We start from the raw sequence: 22,250 nt of genomic DNA on the forward strand, positions 1-22,250 counted from the left end.
CATCTCTCTTATCCTCAAATAATTTTCTAAGCACCTTATTCTCAAACTCCCTTAATCTCTGTTCCTCTCTCAAAATGAGAGTCCAAGTTTCACAACCATACAGAACAACTGGTAAAAACCGGTATAAATTCTAACTTTCAGATTTTTTAGAACCTACTGATTACAAAAGCTTCTCAACCAACCGAATAATATTAGGCATTTCCCATATTTATTCTGCATTTAATTTCCTCCCGAATATCATTTATATTTGTTACTGCTGCTCCAAGATATTTCAATTTTTCCACCTCTTCGAAGGATAAATTTCCAATTTTTATATTTTCATTTCGTATAATATCTGGTCACGAGACATGAGCATATACTTTGTCTTTTCGGGATTTACTTCCAAACCTATCTCTTTACTTGCTTCAAGTAAAATGTCCGTGTTTTCTCTAGTAGTTTGTAAATTTTCTCCTAACATATTCACGTCATCCGCATAAGGAAGTAGTTTATGTAACCAGTTCAATTCTAAACCCTATCTATTATCCTGGACTTTTTTAATGGCATAATCTGGAGCAAAATTAAAACGTAAAGGTGATAGTGCATCTCCTTGCTTTAGCCCGTAGTGAATTCGAAAAGCATGCGACAGAAACTGGCCTATACGGACTCTGCTGTGCGTTTCACTGAGACACATTTTAATTAATCGAACTAGTGTCTTTGGAATACCAAATTCAATAAGAATATTATATAAAACGTCTCTCTTAACCGAGTCATATACCTTTTTGAAATCTATGAATAATTGATGTACTTTACCCTTATTCTCCCATTTTTTCTTCAATATCTGTCGAATACAAAAAATCTGGTCAATTTATTACGCATAAAACCGCACTGATGATCCCCAATAATTTAATCTAAGTAAGGAGTTAATCTTCACAAAAGAATATTGGAAAAAATTTTGTACGAAGTCAACAAAAGTGAAATTCCTCGAAAGTTACTGCAGTAAGTCTTTTCCCCTTTTATAAAGATAGGTATAATTATGGACTCCTTTCATTATTGTGGTACAATGTCTTTTTCCAAAATAGTTAATACAAGCATATAAAATTCGCTAGATAATGCGCTACCGCCTTCTTGTAGCCTATCAATTCTGCCGGAATTTGATCTATAGCTGAAGACTTGTACTTTTTCAGGTTTTTTATTGCAATTTCGACTTTAGAAAGTGTGAGTTCGAGTATAAATGACTTAGCAGATTGTATTTGAATTTCGTCCCAATAATTTCTATTTGGCCTATGTACATTTTAGTAGTTGTCCAAAATACTTTTTCCATCAGTTCTTGATGGAATGAGTTTCCGAACCCTATTAAATAAAAATGTAACAATTATAGATAATGCCTTTTTTAATTAATTAATGTTATGTTTTTAAGTTCAGTCTTCAGACCTGCAAGAAAATGACTTGTGTTACCTCAATTTTGTATTATTATTATTATTATTATTATTATTATTATTATTATTATTATTATTATTATTATTATCATCATCATCATTGTTTGTAAAGCTCATAACAAAATTATTTCGGATAATAATAATGAAACGTATTATCGTGCCTACATGGCGTTAAAAACTAAATTATTTCCTTAATTGTGAGATATTAAGTAGGTTATATGCTGGAATCGTCTTTAATTTGCTCACTGATACAACATGGTTAATGTTTTATGAATACATATCCAACAAAGTTTGAGAATCTACTTTTATTTCATGATAGAATTTAGAAACATTTTACATTCAAGCAGACTAAAATGTGACAGATGTCAGCCCCCAAAAATGCATTATAGCGGCGTTGCCACATTCAGTGCGGTGGCCTTTCATCAAGTAGGCCGTGACAGCTTATAGAGATGGGGGAGCAGTGTTGTCATGTTGCCCATCTTTCGTGTAAGCGAGCGCGCTGCCGATAGAGTGCAGTAATGAGCGGCTGACATGAACACATACATTTCTAACCAATTTGTTGAACACTAGGCATTAAAATTTGTGTACATTATTATTTTATTAGCCTGTAATATAATAATAATAATAATAATAATAATAATAATAATAATAATTAGTAGTAGCAGTAGCAGTAGTAGTAGTACCGGTATTCTTCAATGTAAATACCGTTAGAAAAGCGTCGAAAGGACTGTAAACTGTAAAAACAGTTTTAATTTAATACGAAGCTTCTACTTTTATGAGTGTCGGTATTCTTCAATGTAATATTGTTAGAAAGGCGTTGAGAAAATTGTAAACTGTAAAAATATTTATGATTAAAAATCTGCACGGCCTTTTCCTTTTCAAATATTGGTAACAGTGCTCCTATTAATTTTAACGCAAGCAACAGTTCTCATTACGACTTGCGCCAAAGGTAAAAGAGGCCCGCCATTATCTTTTCTCCTGTCAAAATACTCTCTTACATAACACACCATCTCTCGCGCTTGACTCTTTAACGGGACACCTTGTCCAATATTACTCGTATTTATTCTCCGCCTTCTTTCCTTCCTTCCGACATTGCACAAGTCATCTATTTAAAAACTCTAGCACAAAATTAGAAAACACACACTCCACCAATGACAACGAAGATAATAGTGTAATATAATTTAAACACAATAATTATCGATACACTAAAACAATAATACAACTAAATAATATTTTAATTCACACAAAGCACGCGTTAACCAGCCAACTCAGTCATTCCGGCCACTGTATTCACCACTAGGCCCTGGTATTCACGTGCAACTTGTAAACATAGACAAGGCAACATCGTCCCGTTACCATGGTTACGCGTCTCTTGTGATTGGTTGATTTGAATGGTTGCCATGGTAACATGCTAAAGGCGCCATTTGTCAGGTCGGAAGTTGTTTTGGACAGACCATAGTGCTAGTGTCTAGCACATAGTCACGAATGACAGTTGAACTTTAGTTGCTAGCCAATAGGATCGCTACTATTGCACAGTCTCTTGTTCCTAGTACTCTCAGTTGCTATTCGTATGTACTAGCTAGACTGTGCTATTACGATCGAATTTTCAACCCAACATTTCATTGGAAGTAAATCCTGCTATCGTAATGCACTACTGCCAACACCACAAAATTATTCATATAACGCACATCACAAAACAACGTAAAGCAGCTACTGATTCATTAAGTCGTAACCGAAATAACAAACATTAAAGAAAAACATATCAACACAGAAAATACTTCCATATCGTATTGTCCAGTAGACCCGAAATTCTTGTTATTTTTACAACACATAACAGCTATTTACCCAAAATATCGAAAAGAAAGTAGGCTACGAAACCTCGTAGCGGTGAGGACTTCGATCATTACAGTAAATAGGGAGGGCGTTCGATATACTACCGGTACTCTACCCGAATCCGTGGATATCCAGAGTACCTACCGCAATCCTTTGAACCGGAAATGCTGACAAATCAACCATTGTTATTCCAGTGCACGCTATTTGCCGTACACAGTTGTACAGGGAATAAATGTAGCCTAAATCAGAGTCAAATATTTTTAATTTTAAGGGTCAGGGACACTGGCCTAAATTGAGTTTTACTTTAAATGTTCCCATCCCAAGCATGTTGAAATGGAATAACAATAGTGGCCGACCAGCTGATTGCGCTACACTGATTATCCACGGACCACGGACTCTGCACTCTACCGGATGAACGTGGCACCAAAATAACAGAGCTGTCCGATCACCTGATTAAGGAAGAAACATTACGCGGTGTCCATTACATACAATGTATTACGAATATAATGATCAGACATCGAGATTTTGGACCCGATAGAATAAGTTTACTAAGTCCATACTATAGGCAGCTTTTTCACTGTGTTAGAGGGGGATGGAAGTCGGCAGAAGAAGAGACATGTGTACATGAAACCCAGTTCAGTCCAGTCTGCTGGTGCTGTACAGTGACGTTCCAAAAAAAAGCAACTAATTTATCAAACAAAATAAAACTCTTGTTAGAGGAGAAAAATTTTATAGAACAAAAAATTAATGTTTACATACATTAAAATAAAAAAACCCTATAATGCGAAATTTTCAAAATAAATTAATATGCATTTCCTTTCGGCTTCTGTCATAAGCCCCAGTGCAATACTTACTCAACATACATAATAATCCTACACAATATACACAACTTATGAAGTACAATACATGGTACTGTTACAATGTAGCTTACTACAACACACATTCTGAAGGTCTCAAAACTAAACTTTCTTCGGTAGTCGGCAAGACAAAGTTTATATTGGGAGACGCTCCGCTCTACATCACATGATGTAATGGATTTATTTTATTTTAGTAGGTTATTTTACGACTCTTTATCAACATCTTAGGTTATTTAGCGTCTGAATGAGATGAAGATGATAATGCCAAAGAAATGAGTCTGCGGTCCAGCACCGAAAGTTACCCAGCATTTCTTCAAATTGCGTTGAGGGGAAAACCCCGGAAAAAACCTCAACCAGGTAACTTGCCCCGACCGGCAATCGAATTCGGGCCACCTGATTTCCCGGCCAGACGCGCTAACCGTTACTCCACAGGTGTGTATGATGTAATGGATGCAAAACGAAAAAACACTAAGTCATTGAAATCTATTTTCGCTACCCCAGCAGTATCCGTAGACTTCTTCCCTGCTAGGATGTCTTTTATGTCACAGAATATCGCATACATTCTTAGACTAATCACATTGATGTACAGATCAAAACTAGACTACTAGCTATCTCCTGCCCTCTCTTCTGATAAAGTGAACTAGGTGTACGGGACTGTTTTTATTATCAGAACAGTACTTCCTCTCCCTGTCTTATGAGTATCACTGAGTAAATAAAGCACATGGGACGACAGGTAGGTCGCTACCCTCACTGCCCCCACCCATTACCGTCCTGCTTTCCAACTTGAAATCGCACTGTTTTCATCTATCGGGTCTAAAGTCTCTAAGCCTGATAATGATAGTCTATCGTAGAATGTATGAAGTTCAAGTTTTATAGAACCTAATTTAACAACTCCCTTGTTTTATTGTGCATACTGCCGGATTGTTTCATAGTACAAAATGAAGTATCCTAAAGATTTGTTCACTTACTAGCCCGCCTGCAACGAAAAGGTTAAGGAAACGGTATGAGTTATACGCACGAGTCTTGTTTTTAGTGCGAATCATTAAGTATTATATAGCCTACTTCTTAAATAATTTATCTTCATGGTTCATTCTCAAGCTTCTGTTATGAGTGCTTTGAAGTTATTCTGTCACAATTATTAACCAATATAAACCACAATAGGCATTTATATCACAAATACATTTTAAAATGCATTAAACATGACTAATAAAAAAACAATGATTACAATTCAAATTGAAGAGTCCACTGCAAGAATGATGAATGTCACTTTCTTGTCGAAAATGAACCAAGACTGTCAATGCATAGCTTAAGACATATAGAATGTACATACAGAGTTATATGACATTAACACTGATAGTCATTGTCCAGTAATGATCGGAAAATCACAGTTAAGCTTTGAGCGCTAAGCATTTCAAACTTTCAATTGCTTCTCCTGCAAAATGTATTCCAAATGACATCCATCATTCTTGCAGTGGACTCTTCAATTATTGACGCTGTTTTAGAAAATAATAGTAATAATTGTACTTACTATATGGAAAAAAGTTATAAAATCCATTATAGCCTAATAGGTATTAAACAAAATGTGCACAAGATTTTTTTTACTTGGTTATTTAACGACGCTGTATCAACTACTAGGTTATTTAGCTTCGATGGGATTGGTGATAGCGAGATGAGGCCGAGGATTCGCCATAGATTACTTGACATTTGCCTTACGGTTGGGGAAAACCTCGGAAAATCCCAACCAGGTAATCAGCCCAAGTGGGAATCGAACCCGCGCCCGAGCGCAACTCCGGATCGGCAGGCAAGCGCCTTAACCGACTGAACTACGCCGGTGACTATGTGCACAAGATACAAAATATGTCAGAACCAAAGACTTAAATATAAATATAGGCCCCACTGTGAAAGATTACAGACACTGGTTAAGGACATCATAGGGTAATTTGAGGTAGGCCTAGGCCTATTTGTTTAATTCACTGTATTTGAAACAAACATCATTATACATTATATAAATCATAAATGTTAATTTACTACGTTTCCATGCAGTATTCAGTTCGACGTGAATACGATCCGTACTGAATACGATCCCTGTTTTCATGCAATTTTCGATACGTATTGAAAACGATCTGAGTACGGAAGCTGAAGTTTCGAAAGTAGTTATGTTGGTTAACATGTCATCGACATATTAGCGTGTTGGTCACTCTGTAGGCATTAGCTATAAACATCCTCACTACACGAAAATAGGCTTGCCATACGGAATAATTGCTGAAAATTTCAATAGCAAAATGTAAATATAAAGAATGCATTATAAACTAACCTTTCTATTTAAGATGAAGTCCATTCTTCGATCCTTAGCTCGAACAAATACTTCGATAACTCGCGGATTGAAGTTGGGTATCAAAAGCACCATTTAACTCTCAATTTGAAAGCATTGCTATTGCTGTCAGTCTTTCTTGGTTCATTGCGTTCCTGAGGAAGATTTTTATTCGATTTAAAGTAGAGAAGCACCTTTCACTTTCCACAGTTGACACAGGTATTGTAACAATGATGCGTGAAATGTTTCTTGCATATTGTTGCGCAAAAAGAGTTGCAAAAATGCTGCAGCTCTTTCGGCCGCACGAAGTCTACCCTGGAATATAGCATTCAAGCTCGGTTCTGAGCGTAGATTTGTTCATTTTTGAATATGTGTTGACAGTTGCCGCAAAATCTTTCTCTGGGAACCGATTACAATATTCTTGAAAACTAGATACACTGAAAAGTTTGGCAGCCGCCAAGTGGCCTGTGAAACGAAATCGTTCTTCTGCTTGCGACACAATAATATCACACGTTTTCAATGCACTGACTCGTTTTTGTTGATCGACATTTCGATATCGTTTAGTAGGGACCGGATTGTCATCATTATGTTCTAGGAGAACGAATCCTTCTGATGTTGCGTTCTTCTCTTCGCATCCACACAACCATTTCGCTTTATCACACATAGAGCTATTAAATTTTCTGTTTTTGCCTTCCGTTTTCTGTATAATGACCATATCAGGCCGGTGTGTGCCTAAATTCTTGGCGCGAACTCTGCTGTCGAAATCTAATTGCTTTCCAATTAGTTCACTAACTTTATTCATATTGAAATGAACAAGCACACAACGAACACTAATGTAACTAACTTCACTACTTCACACTTAAAATAAAAGGAAGAGAATTATTAACACCACTCAGAATGTAATTATTGCCGCTACGAATACAAACGCGGTAATCGAGACATGTATTTCGTACGGTTTCAATGTTGCCAACACTCTTAATAAAAAAAAGCAGTCTACCATAATTTTGAATATAGGTAAACTACTATATTAACAATGTTAAAAAATTTAATTTTAGTAGCTAAATTAATCAGAAAACATAGTTAAGCATTGCCTCTGATATGAAGTATAGCAATTATAGTAACTAATCTAAAAAAGCTAGATCTAGCTCAGAATAGCTAAGATGGCAACTCAATTGGTTCTTCGGGCCATGGCAGTGTTACCATCATTCATACTTCTATATGTAACGGTCGCTCCCTTCTACACGATGTTAAAACCATTTGCGCATGTGCAAAGAATGACCACGCGAATTTCTATGCCCTAGCTGACGCTTCCCCTCTCATCTTCACGCCCCGCAACCATCACATCACACCGCTCTCCACGCACTTGAAACTCGGGTTAACTGTGCGCATGTACAAAGGATGGGCATTAGAACTACTACGGTGCCCGAGAGCTGAAATCATTCACATTTCACAATATGTTTATACCTCTTAAGTCATTACGTTTTGAGCAGATAATTTTAAACAAAAATTGCTCTATTTTTTTTTGTGGGAAAATAAAAATAATGCGAGCCGCCACTGATGGGGCGTATGAAAACTTAATATTCTGGCTGTTAATGAATAATGGTAATACTGACTTTTAGGAAAACACGAAATATTATGTTTTACAACACTCTTTTTCAACATACATACTGTATATCCCTCGCTGTTGGTTAAACAGCTGACACATCAAACAAATGACGATCAATCACGCGCTTAGCGTATTGAGATCGAAATGAATACGATACCCGTCTTCATGGAACTCAATTCAAACTGAATACGATCCGATCCCAATTTTTAGGTGTATCGACCTTGAGACTCAGATCGAACTGAATCCCCGTTTTCATGAAGATTTCAATACGATAAGCTTACTCAGTTCGATCTGAACACTCCATGAAAACGTAGTAATTGTATAAGTTTACCATACTTCCCGTAAAAACCGTGGCAGTCTCCTTTATGGCCTAGGTGTCTGATGTTCCCGTAATGTTTGTCGGAACGCGCAAAAAGGTCCATATTTTAATCGAACTTTATTTCATAATGTGAAAATCAATATATTTTCTCTAACTTATGTATAAATGTTTGCAAATGTTTGATTTGAAATCAGCAAACATGAATGAACTACAGTGCATACGTATGAATGACAGACTACTGTGAGACAAAAAATACAAAGTGGGCCTACTACAGTATCAAGTGACGTAAATAAACATTGTTTAAAGGCAATAGTGTTCTTTCTTATGCTAACTCTTTTGTTTCAGTCTTACTTAATACAATTTTCAGTAACTTCTAACTTCAATTTCCGTACAAAAAATATCGATAGTAAAAGTGTCCCGTATTTTCATGAGAAATTTGTGTCAGACTTAATCATTAGGACCTAAATAACATTACGAGCTTTAATCCATTGAGGCGAGGTTATTAATATATATCCAGTGTACCCGTCTTATGAAATACTATTGTGATTTCTAATTTTTGTGCTCAAAATTAAACCAGATCTTATATTCCCATACTGGACGCCCATACCACAGTCTACTATATACAGTCGCGAAGCTCAATATGTAGTAAAAATGCAAACATGGGTAGTTGCCCACCACTAGGATCGCTACTATCGCCTCATCATCGCAGATCTCTCTCCTAGCAGCCGACAAAATATGTTACACTTTCGTTGTCGTGTTATTTTGGAAAAATTAACACCTTCCTTCCATTATTGAAATATTAAATGCATAAAGTTAATTTATTATTTTAATGAAGTATATTAAATTCCACCATACTCGTAAACTCGAAGATACCTGCAAGAAATAAGTTAATATAATTTTTGTTTGTGCAAAACGAAATGAAATTTACTATAATAGCTTCACTCATTCAAGATTATAGCGATAATTAACTATGAAACCAATAAATATTAATTTGCATTTCTCTTTACAACAATAATAATGGAAATATGAATTAATGGAGTAACTTACGTGTACCGGTATTTCTAGTGTAGGCTTACGTAGTTAACAAAATGGGATGAGGTTAAGCAATAATAATCACACCAGAATTGGAAATAAAACGTGATCAATACATTTTATTGTAACAGACTTTTTCTATGTCTCTAGTTAAAGCAACAAATAAAAATAACAACAAAATTAACAGCTATAATTAAAAACATATCCTTTGAAGAAAAAATTAGGCCTAAGCAATAATAATCCCACCAGAATTGAAAATAAAACGTGATCAGTAAAGTTCATTAAAACAAACTTAATTTTTCTACGTCTTTAATAAAATAACACATAAAAATAATAACAAAATTAATAGCTACAATTAAAAATATATCCTCTGAAAAAAAAAAAGTAGACCTAACCTTTATTTCTCTGGAAATTTAGCAGCCTAAGTGACAGAACTTTGACCGGTATCTAATGTCCTTTCGGTTAGACTGAAACATTTCATTGTGAAATTTAAGGATATAATGTATTCTAACAGTCACAAAGAACTTCAAATTAACAGTTTTGTTTCTGCAGAGCATTCTTGTGGAAACCCAGGAACCTTTCTGAATCTCTCGGAAATCGGATAACTCTGGCCTCTTTCTCTTACTGTTGCTACAATTTATAGCACTACAAACGTCTCCTCCTAGTCCCATATTATTATTCCAAATATTATATTTTAGCCATTAACATTTTTATTATAACCAATAACGAACATTTCACAAGCATCAATGTGAAATACGCAACGAGCTAGCACTCGATAGAAATACGACTCAGTCCAAAGTCGACCATGGACAGTCTATTGTTTTTAGTTGCTAACCGCTTGGAGCGCTTTATCACGAGATTTGCAAAAAAAAACACCTCAAGCTTCGCGACTGTATATAGTAGACTGTGCCCATACCATACCGCTTCTCTGCTCGACATCAGCTGATATATTCCGGTGCCACTAACCAGGAAGCCTTGTCCCTTCTATCTACTTTTATGTTCGAAGGGTGAATGTATAGCGTAAGAAAACAAAACAGTGCTTCAATAAATGGTAAATATTTTCATCGTATGCTAGCTAGGCTATAAAGATTATTAAGGGGACAAAGTCGCCTTAAACATCCATAAATTCTTTAAATTATATAAGCCGCGCAACAGCAACGTTGCCGAAATCAAAATAGCGGTAATATTATGCCAACCAGGCCATTTTCCCGTAATAGAGGCTCAGAGCCCATACATTACTAAATACAAGTATACATTAGGCCTAATTTATTTTCCAACGTATTCTTGTGATATCGTCAGCATCTTTACACTTTACTAAACCAATGATGTCAAAGCAAGCGCATTTTTCTGACCTTGACGTCGTGCGCGGGCATCAAGCGCTACGTATGGAAGGAGAAATTAGCAGCCTATTGCATTAAGAAAACAGTGGTGCACAAACTTCAAACGGAACGTGAAATGTTATGTCGTTATTTTTATATGACTTCTTTCTATTTGATATTATCTATATTGTCTGTAAAATAAAAGTATTTACACCAATCTGTTAATATTGCAGTTGTGTTTTAAACGTTAATCTATAGCCTACAAATAATAAATCTGTAGCCGAAATTTTTCCGGTAATTTTCGATTTTCCAAAAATAATTGGTGTTAACATGTATAATTAACCATTCTGAAACCGAAAATCGCTTTTTTGACATTTTTGTTTGTCTGTCTGTCTGTCTGGATGTTTGTTACCTTTTCACGTGATAATGGCTGAACCGATTTATATGAAAATTGGAATATAAATTAAGTTCGTTGTAACTTAGATTTTAGGCTATATGGCATTCAAAATACTTTATTTAAAAGGGGGGTTAAAGGAGGACTGAATTAAATAAATCGAAATATCTCTCTTATTATTGATTTTCATGAAAAATATTACATAACAAAAGTTTCTTTGAAAATAATTTCCGATAAGTTTTATTCTATACAAAATTTTAACAGGACTGATATTTAATGAGATAAATGAGTTTTAAAATTACAATAACAATGCCATCTAAAGCGCTGTACTGAAATAAAAACAAATGACTTCGTCTATAAGGGGCCTTGGACAACAACAATCGAAAGCTATTAAACATAGCCTAAGAGAATGTTTCTGTTTGTATGAAGTAATATCGGAAGCTAATTAATTTTTAATTATTATTTCACCATTGGAAAGTGTAGTTTCTCTACATGGACATAATTCTACAATGTTATTACAGTAACTTCTGAAACATATAGCAAGTAATATAAAGTATACACATTAAAACTAAATGATATGTCAATCTTCATTAAACTATGGTTGCATGGAATAACAATTAAAGAACATGTTAAAGGAATTGTCATTGCACCAAATGATTGCTCTCTGGACCAAAATGACCGCATTTTAATTATTTAAATACAATTTAAATTAAGTAACATATTAAACGATTTATCCTTCTATCAAACACGAATGTTCCCTGGAACAAACGTCCTATTTTAATTATGTAATTATTTTATATTTATTTCTAACAGGTGCAGCGGAGCGCACGGGTACGGTTAGTAACATAATAAAGAGTTAAGAAGGAATATTCACATAAATTCCATAGTATCTACAACTATACTATACTAAGTGAATGAAACACATCATTCATAAAGAAAGTGATATCAAAAAAAAAAAAAAAAAAAAGAATAGATTGAGTATGACATAAGTTAGAATTGATATTGATGGTACCTTTAGCCTTATAAAAGTAATCAATAAACTAATCAAAACAATATTACAGTACAAAGCAAAGTTACCTAGGTGCTGTATATGTTTGAAGTGTAACTAATATTCCATAACAAAACCTTTATCGCATTATGCTTTTAAGGAGATATTGGTGAGCAACTTCCTATCATCAGAATATTAAATTATTTTCTCGAAATGTGCTGAAGCTATAGAGCTGACATTTTTACAACACAAGGGCAAGTATCTTTTGCTTATGATGTAGGCCTAACAGTAGCTGCTTTGTTAATTTATTGCCTTACAAACATTAATTTTCCATGCGAATATTTTCAAAATCTGTAATACACTATCTTCAGTAATACGTATTTACGGTATATTAGATTTACAAAAACATTGTTTCAGTATCTGTAAGAGTACTAAATAGGTCTATATCTGAAAATTTCACTTTTCTATAAAAAAAAAAGTTGAAAAAAATATTTCTTTTGAATAAAAAAACAAACTTGTGAAAAATGAGCATTCTTATAATGCCCTAATACTTCTCAGACAAATCTAAAAATTAACCTGATACAGTTTTAATAAGTTCTCTTCCCTTTATCCATTGATCCCTGAATATAGCTCGACCAAGCGGCATATACTACCTCTTTCGTCTGTCTCTTTCCTTTCCGTTGCAAAGCGCTCAGGCTCTCCTGATCTCTAAAGCGCGCGCTTGCGCATATGGTCATCAATTGACATGACTGCTTTAAACATATTAGAACCTAATATGAAAAGACGGCAGCCTGGCCGATGCTTACTACATAATTATCCAAATAATCTCCATACTAAGAAACGGTCACCAAATTTACATCGAATATAAAAACTGTAAGTAATAAACGAAATTTTTAATAATATTACAATAACAAACACTTCTACATCTATGTATAAAAACAGAGGACTTTAAATGAAACTATGTAAACATAATATGTGATTACACAGGAGGTGCTCGCGACAGGATTGGCTGTGGCGCATACGCGGACCTCTCATGATCCTTACTTGGATTTATTTTCGCGTGTACATTCCAGATCAAATCAAGAAGTTTCCTTCGTGCCCCGGTAACACATCTCGCATATATGAAGGTTAGGTTTGGTTAGTTTAGGTTTCTATTAATCAAGTCCGAGTGTGCGCAGGCAGCCAAAATGATTCTGGCGCGAGTCGCACGTGGTTACACGGCTTCTTTGCCATGTCCTCCCCCCTCCCAATTAGAGTTCTTTTTCGCAAAATTGTTGTAAAGTTTATTTAAATAGGCGTAGACGTAAGTGCACAATATTGGAACGGACGTATGGTAATTAATTGTGTAGAAGCCTCTCGCTTTTCATGTCACTCTGAAATAATCTTACATCTCGTAGGCATTAGACCTACTGATAACACTGATCCTCATATGTATGTTTGTTATGTATTATGTCAGTTTTTAACGATTTAGGCAAAATATACAGAGGTTATAGCGAAAGTACGGTATAATGGGTGTTACAGGAGGTTTGTCTCCCGTAGTATCGTATATATATATGATCTAGGTGTATATGAAATGGGTATCCTCTTTACAGGTAGAGCAAGTGTTAATACACAAATATAATATATCATTTTAGTAGCCCACTCACCTTGTATTATATCCGCTGTACGGCATTCACGTGTACTCTTGTCCGTAGCTGCAGTGTATTTCTCTGGTGACACAATGTGAGAGTCATCCACTTCCAATGGTACCTGTCCTGATCCACCGATAGAAGTCGAATTGTTTGTCATTCGTAAGCCTACATAACAAACCTCTCTACAGAAGTCGTAAAAATCACAACCCGTGACTATGCTTAAATTACTGTCACTAATTCATTCCATAAAGCCAATAACAATACCTATAATAAAAGCACGATATTTTGTAGAATTGTAAATGTACATGGCCTACTTCAAACCTGGTATTTTCTGTAATAGTAGTTTTTATTGCACTCATTACACTGTAATTCGAAGAAAAATTCACTTTTGAGGATCGTTTATAAGTTTTAACTTTCAATCGTTTTTCACAATGCACACAATTCTTTAGCTTTTATGGTGGAAGTAAGTTACATTCTTTTTCTGTAGTTCTCAGTGATGATACTGGTGATGTTATCTTTATCCGCGTTAATGTCTCTACTGTATTTTAAGCACGTTCCACAGAATAATATTATTACTTCCACTTGCTGCCATAATGTTCGTATAAAAGAATGTAACGTCTGCTGCTCACAGATTTAAGAACCTGTATGTTATAGTACTCTTACTGACATCTGTTTTCTTTTTGTGTGTGTATAGACTATCATCACAGTCTAGTATATACAGTCACGAAGCTTGAGTTGATGAGGGCACTAAGAACAATAGACTGTGACGGTACTATTTCGTTTTGTCTGTGATGAAGCGATAGTAGCGATTCTAGTGGTTAGCAACTATCTATGGATGCATTTCCCTACCGGTACGTATATATTAGACTGTGCTATTAACACAGAAATAACCGATACAATAATTGTAGAGAGAGAACGTTTCTTAAAATTTACCATGAAGAATATTACGTAACAATAATCATCATCATTATCAAATCCAAGGATTAAGCCGTGAAAGGCTCGATCCGGTCTCGTGATCATTTTTACTACTTAGTCTTCGTTCAATAATTCGTACGTCTGAAACTTCAACCTGATTTTTATGAGGTTAATGAATGTTATCAAAAATCATAATTAATTCCGAACAGTTTCTTTTGTTTTAATGCTGTTTGTGGAGTTCATGCATCAGCTTGCATGCGCACAAATTTATCTTTATGTTATGATTCCTTCACATAACAGTAGTCTGGTGCAGCAGTTGTAGTAGAAAGATAACACTTTATCTGCGGTGACTATTTCTGTGAAAATTAATTTATATTTCAAACACTTGCCATTTTTTCTCACTATTTTTTTTTCTCTTAAAGTATTTCTATTAAGTTTTTTATTTTAAATAAATAATAAAAAAATAAAGATCAATTGAAACTATTTTAAAACGTGTTTCATCCCGATAGCGTAACGTCCAATGAAGATACCATTAAATAAAGTGTCTCGGTTTATGGAAAGAAATCATTATGCCAATGTGACTAAAATTGTTGTGCATCTGCTGCTATACATTCCTCTAAAACCCGGAACCTTGACAATACCGATAAAACGAAAAATAACGAAATAAAATAAAAGCATTGCGTACTATCTACATTTGTAAGTTTCTGCCAAACATGTACACATAGTCTATTTAGAACTCCTGTTGGCGTTATTGATTTTCACGTTATCAGACATGTCATTTCTAATGTGGCTGGAGAGTGTTTGGATGTACTATCATCTGATCCTTCGACTTCGGTCAGAGAGACGTAGGAGCTTATTCACCTTAACGACAGAACGCTACTAGTGGAGATGACAGAATGTCCAATATAACGTAAATAAATCATTATTCTATGTGTAATTTTCTTGAGACACGTTTCGTAAGTAGTTAGACATTTGTAGTAATGTGATACGTACAAAAGTAACATTTCTTATATAGATTTATTGTAGTTTTATAAGGGAGCGAACTAGCGAACACCAAAATGCAAGATTTATAGAGTTAGTAATTTTGTGCTACAATGGTGGCGATATGAAACATTTAACAAAATAACATCGAAATTAACTAAACTTTACAGTGTATTTCTAATAAAGTGTCATTCTTGATTCTTGTAAATGATAGATAAATTGGAATATAAAAAATGAGTTTAGAATGGAGAAGTTGGTGCCGTTTGTGTGCAAATTCGGGTGGAAGCGGCTTTCATGTTTTTGAAAACAGAGATCTCCTTCTACCTGAGAAGATTCTAAAGTATCTTTCAATTTCGGTGAGTTCTGCGGACTGTAGTCTATAGGATGTGTCAAAAAGACCAAGCTAAAGGCTGCCATGTTTCTACTGTCTAAAACCGGGTTGAAAGTAGTACAACTTTACCCACACGATTGTATGAAGAAGTTTCTACACTTTATATTACAGACCGGACGCGAAAAGAGGAGAGATAGAATTCCAAACTGTCACGAAATGGCAGCCAAATCTCCTGCCATTAGAAATTTGATAGTGCCGTGAGCTTTCCATCATTTCATAGTTTAATGATTTGTAGCATTGCAACCTGTTAATTGACATATTACAGTTATTAGGATTGTTGCACTAACATTACATAACATTATTATTATTATTATTACGCACATGCTTTCATTTTATTTGATACAGATAACTTAACTCAGAACCTTCAAATGTCAGAATGATTGTCATTTTTTCTAACATCCTGTCAAATAATAAATCGTAGAAGTATCTCACTTTATTATAACCTAACTTACATTAACAATTTAGGACAACCAAACCTTACGATATTCATCTTCATGGGAACGAAAGTGATTTATATTTGTTAGACAATAACTTATCATACATTATACCTCTGATTGAAGTTCTGGCTGATATCTACATCTATTATCAGGCAGAACATCTCACTTGACATGTGTGACAGGAAAAACAATTGTTTGTATGCATCTGAAGTCTGATTAGTGCAATATGTAGCTAATCAGTAATGTATGCAATGGAGGGGAAAAGGAACTGGCCACCCTACCCCGTTAATCCCCATTATCTCCTGGCTTAGTTGCCTCATAAGTGGTGCAGTGTTGATATCACTTGTGAGGTTCAGACTTGTCTTCGGACAGTTGACAAAACAACATCATACATTCGCCTATAGGGGCCGAAGTGTACCAAATATTATTCAATACTTGTCCAGTCATTTTACAGTGATTTATGGCAGTAATATTATTTTTGACATTTTTCTATGCTTGAGCCCAAATTGAAATAATGAACAATTGTAAAAGGTAAAAAAGGTATCCCCGTAACATGCCATGAAGGCACTTGGGGGGCATGGAGGTAGAGCCCCATGCTTTCCATGACCTCGGCACTAGAATGAGGTGGTGTGGTCGGCACCACGCTCTGACCGCCTTTTACCCCCGGGAAAGATCCGGTACTCAATTTTATAGGAGGCTGAGTGAACCTCGGGGCCGTTCTTAAAGTTTGGCAACGAGAAAAAATCCTGTCACCACCTGGGATCGAACCCCGGACCTTCCAGTCCGTAGCCAGCTGCTCTACCAACTGAGCTACCCGGCCGCCCCATGAACAATTGTAGATGTTAATATAGCCTATATAACTAGCTAGACCCATATCATTTTCATTCATCAGAACGATTAATTTAAATGTGTCGCTGCACATAGACCAGTCTTACACTAAACCTAAACTTATTGTATGCAAGGTATACTAAAAACCTGAACTAACCTATCCTAATCTGTCACAGACTGAGGAAAGGTTAGGTTAATTAATTTCGTTTAGATTTTAGTATGTACAGTAGTGGCAAAAAAAAACGGACCGACCCTTGTAGCTGATACAAAAGAATCCTGTGCTCTGTATTGTGTCAAGCTGTGGTAATTTCAATATGGATAGTGAAGCCAGAGGTATGTACTGCTATTTAGTGTAAAAATATGCAGTTATCTTTGTCGAGTAGAGATAGAAATTTAATATTGACGCCAGATGAAAATAAAACTCTCAAAGTTTTTTCGTCTGTAAGTTTGACGCACTGAAGGAAACAAAAGACGGTAAGAATCGAACAAATGCAATAGATTTCATTGTTACAATTAATTATACAAGTTGGATGTGATTTGTGACTTACTTACTTACTGCTTTTAGAGAACCTGCAGGTTCATTGCTGCCCTCACATAAGCCTGCCATCGGTCCCTATCCTGAGCAAGATTAATCCAGTCTCTATCATCATATCACACCTCCCTCAAATCCATTTTAATATTGTCCTCCCATTTACGTCTTAGTCTCCCCAAAGGTCTTTTTCCCTTCCAGCCTCCCAACTAACACTATAGGCATTTCTGGATTCACCCATACATGCTACATACCCTGCCCATCTCAAATGTCTGGATTTAATGTTCATACTTATGTCAGGTGAAGAATACAATGCGTGCAGTTCTGTGTTGTGTAACTTTCTCCATTCTCCTGTAACTTCATCCCTATTAGCACTAAATATTTTCCTAAGCACCTTATTCTCAAATACCCTTTATCTCTGTTCCTCTCTCAAAGTGAGAGTCAAAGTTTCACAGCCATACAGAACAACCAGTAATATAACTGTTTTATAAATTCTAACTTTCAGATTTTTTGACAGCAGACTGGATGATAAAAGCTTCTCAACCGAATAATAACAGGCATTTCCCATATTTATTCTGCGTTTAATTTCCTCCCGAGTGTCATTTATATTTGTTATGTGACTAGCAAAATTTAAATCTGTGACTCTGAAATCAGCTACAAGGGTCGGTCCGGTTTTTTTTTTTTTTTCCACTACTCTACACTAAGTTTATGTTTATTGTAAAACTGGTCTAAGTGCAGCGACACATTCTGTGAAATTATCAAGGGTGCAAAGGGGAAGACATAAGAGAAGTTCAGAAATTTAAATAGCCTACCAGTATTTCTAACGGTCAGAAAGAAATCTTACTTTCATCTCAAACTGTACCAGTATTAATTTATTTGACCTTCACAAATAGACCTAATTTGATGATCCTGAAAAGGAATCCAGGTACCGGTGGTCGCATTTCATTTAATTATCATCTAGGCCTACTTCACCCTAAAACCAGTGGTCGAATTGGGCCAGTATGGCATACTGGAAGAAAATAAGATGCCAAAAAGTATACTGGCAGTAAAAATTTAAAATTTATTGTTATTTAGTGAAGCTGATCACACAATCAATTACAGTAACCAATAGTATCGTCATACTCTGTAGGCCTACCTACCTTCTCTTAAGACATTCTTGCAGTACTGTTATGTCTTATATAGTACTACATTATTTAGTTCGCTCTCGGGAGCAATGTCTTATTCAAGAAATCTCTAAAATAATTGTTATCGCAAGATAAGTCTATGCATACCGGCAGTAATTTATTTTCAATTCGACCACTGCCTGAACCCTACACAAGGTGACGTGTTTCTGGTGCCTTTATAACTATTAGAGTACCCCAGTACTCTCTTAACTCTGACAAAGAGACTTATACGCGAAGCTAGTATATTATCACTGTGTGAATTGTTCATTTGGTTTTTACATTTCTATATCCAACTCTACTCTCGGCTCCACAAGTAAAGAACCCTGGCCTCATACAGATGACAGTGATTGACAGACCAGATAGGGGAAGTTGTCTTGCTAAAACTTTCAGCTGTTGCCATGTTTGCTCTTTGCTGGACTCTTTAAATGTATTTTCTTTTGCAACTGTTTGGATTCTTTTCAATATACTTTCTATTTACGAGTAAATTAAATCAGTTTAATAATAATAATAATAACAATAATATACTGTATTATTATTATTATTATTATTATTATTATTATTATTATTATTATCACTACTACTACTAGTACTACAACAACAGGTCATCACCGATCATCGAGTGGTTAGAATGTCTATCATTATATTAAGAAAAGTAAACAGTATCTGTTGTGCCATCGTGCATTGAAATGTTTGTATTTAGTCTACTGTATAAGCTATAGGCTACGCCTAACTAATTTAGTAAACAAGATTAGGTTCTATTATAAGTTATTTGCTACACAAAAGTAACACTGAAAACTGTGATAAGGTGCATTGTCACATACTATTACCGAGGGCTCCTGTAGAATTTTCAGGACACTATTTTCGAACCACTCTTCGAAAACTGCAGAGTTCATTGTGTCATGATAATCTCCAGGTGCATCTGCCATTTTCTTGTGAGTAACAGATAGAGCACCATCTATGAAACCGAACCCCCCTCCCACAGTGCACAATAACAATTCTTCATCCTTTGCACCTGATACTGTACCACATAGTTTTCGGAGTCGTCTGTTCAGTTTTTCATGTGACACATTATGACTGTCGTACCAGGTTTCGTCTACAAATACATCATTGTAGCCTTGCAAACGCAAGTCTTATCTGTTCGAGATACGAGTACCACCAGGCAATGATGTTACTGGCTTCAGCTCTAGTGGATTTTCTTTGCACTATTGTATGTAAAAACCCCATACTTCGGAGTAATCTACGAACAGTTCTTTTCCCATAAAGAAATTCGTAGTCAGTGCCACTAGTTTTCTCTCGCATAGCATGCGTTACGGACTCTACTGTTGGTGACATTCCGCTCTTGTAGCACTCGTACACTGTTAGTCGCACAAGATCATGTGTAAAATCATCGATTCTTAACATTTTGTACTATAAGTACACTTTGTTTTCGTAACTTCTTCCCTTTTCCTATTGGCGATTTATTACAATTCTTACGCTTAGTCGGCGTCATTTCAGAAGAAGGCCCTGGTTGTGACTGTGGAGGCACTTCACTATTATTATAGTTTATCCACGGCCAAAAGAAATTAAACATTGTAAATTCACTAGCGTACTGCTGACAACCACAACGCGCTGTTATAAGACATAACTTAAACTGTAATGCAGTGGCAGGGATATTCTTTCAAAAATGTAGAATTCACAACACAGCATTCTCGGCGGTCTCCTGGCGGTACCTTTGTCCACAGTTTCACTAATTAGGGGAGCGTGCCAATCAGATTTATGGCTTCCTGAACCCAACCCTGCGACGAAGGTTCTTTACTTGTGAAACCAAGAGTACATTACATTGTGATACAGTATCCACATTTCTAAGTGCTTACACGCAGACGTATAACTCTAGCTAATGATAATTCATTTGGGGAAGAAAGTTTTGCAACATTCACATAAGGTAGACCTATATCTAAAATTGGTATTTGTTTGCTTTATGGCATCAGCTGCAGCTAGATATGGAGAGGCAGTAGCAACATGTGTGACTAACCTTGCCACAGTCCTTGGTCTCCTGTCACTAAGCTCTCCCCTCATCTAACACACTGTAACCACAGTCTAGTATATACAGTCACGAAGCTCAATACGTAGTAAATATGCAGCCATAGATAGTTGCTAACCACTAGGATCACTGATATTGCCTCATTACAAACAATGCGAAATAGTACTGGCACAGTCTATTGTTCCTAGCACCCTCACAACTCAAGCTTCGTGACTGTATATACTAGACTGTGCTATAACCTTGTCACATTTCTCAGCATTATATCACTTACCTATTCCCTCATCTGATACTAACCTTATCACTAATTGATTAACCCATTTGATCCCAAGACACTTTCAATGATTGGAATATTAATATTTCAGAATTGATATTAACCCATTTATTTATGTTATGCGATCAAAAAATTTCAACGCATTATGGAAATTTAAGACGAGTGTAAAAATTATAACAGTGGTTGAATAAACAAGGTCAAAGAAATTTCATTAATAAGCCAACAATGCGGGACTTTGTAAAAATATTAATTCTTCAATATAAACTTAAAGTGTGTCTGTAGTAGACCTAGTAGTTACATTTTGTATTAATTTTATGTAATAATTGTCTCATGTTAATTAATTAATTAAGAAATTGATTATGTTTATTTATAATCAAATTTAAATGCTTATAATAGGATATCAATTCAGAACAACTACACCACTGATTTTATTTTTTTTAACGCCCCATTTTAAAGAAGGTGCTAGCAGATGATCATGTCCCCCAGCTGCTTTTAGTTAAGATTCATAACGTATTTTACACAACAATTTTGATAACAGTTAGAACCAACAACAGACTTTCAGATTGGCAGCAAATTCGTAGCAGAGTAAGACAAAGTTGTGGTCCATCTCCATTACGTTTCATCATATGAACAGAATCATTAAAGATTGGAAACAGACACATCATGGTTCAATTTCTCTCAGTCTAAATGTACAGTTTGATAGTCTGCTCTTGGCTGATGATTTAGCCCTAGTTGCATGTAATGTAGACGAGCTTCAGTATTCAGTGCATAATCCAAATATGATCAGCACAAAATACGACATGGAAATCGATAATAAAAAAAAAACAAAAGTCATGGCATTTCATGGGAAATACCCAATTGCAAGCAAAATTTCCTTATGCAACAAATTAATAGAAAGTGTAAATGATTTTACGTATCTTGGCTGTAATTCATCAGTTTTTGGTGAAATAGATATAACTTCTAAAATTTGCAAATAGTACAATAAAACAATGGAAAAATAATGAACAAAA

At 35.3% G+C, this 22,250-nt stretch overlaps 1 protein-coding gene across 1 annotated transcript in view; it reads left to right on the forward strand.

Annotated features, from left to right (window-relative positions):
* Positions 1-15,755: 15,755 nt before the first annotated feature.
* Positions 15,756-22,250, forward strand: part of LOC138715490 (uncharacterized) — a 108,275-nt gene continuing 101,780 nt past the window's right edge. The window contains exon 1 of the mRNA XM_069848458.1: positions 15,756-15,957. Coding sequence (XP_069704559.1) covers positions 15,835-15,957 — 123 coding nt within the window. The 5' untranslated portion in view covers positions 15,756-15,834. The remainder of the gene's footprint in view (positions 15,958-22,250) is intronic.

This window comes from Periplaneta americana, chromosome 15, assembly GCF_040183065.1.
Source record: "Periplaneta americana isolate PAMFEO1 chromosome 15, P.americana_PAMFEO1_priV1, whole genome shotgun sequence".
Taxonomy (NCBI): Eukaryota; Metazoa; Arthropoda; class Insecta; order Blattodea; family Blattidae; genus Periplaneta; species Periplaneta americana.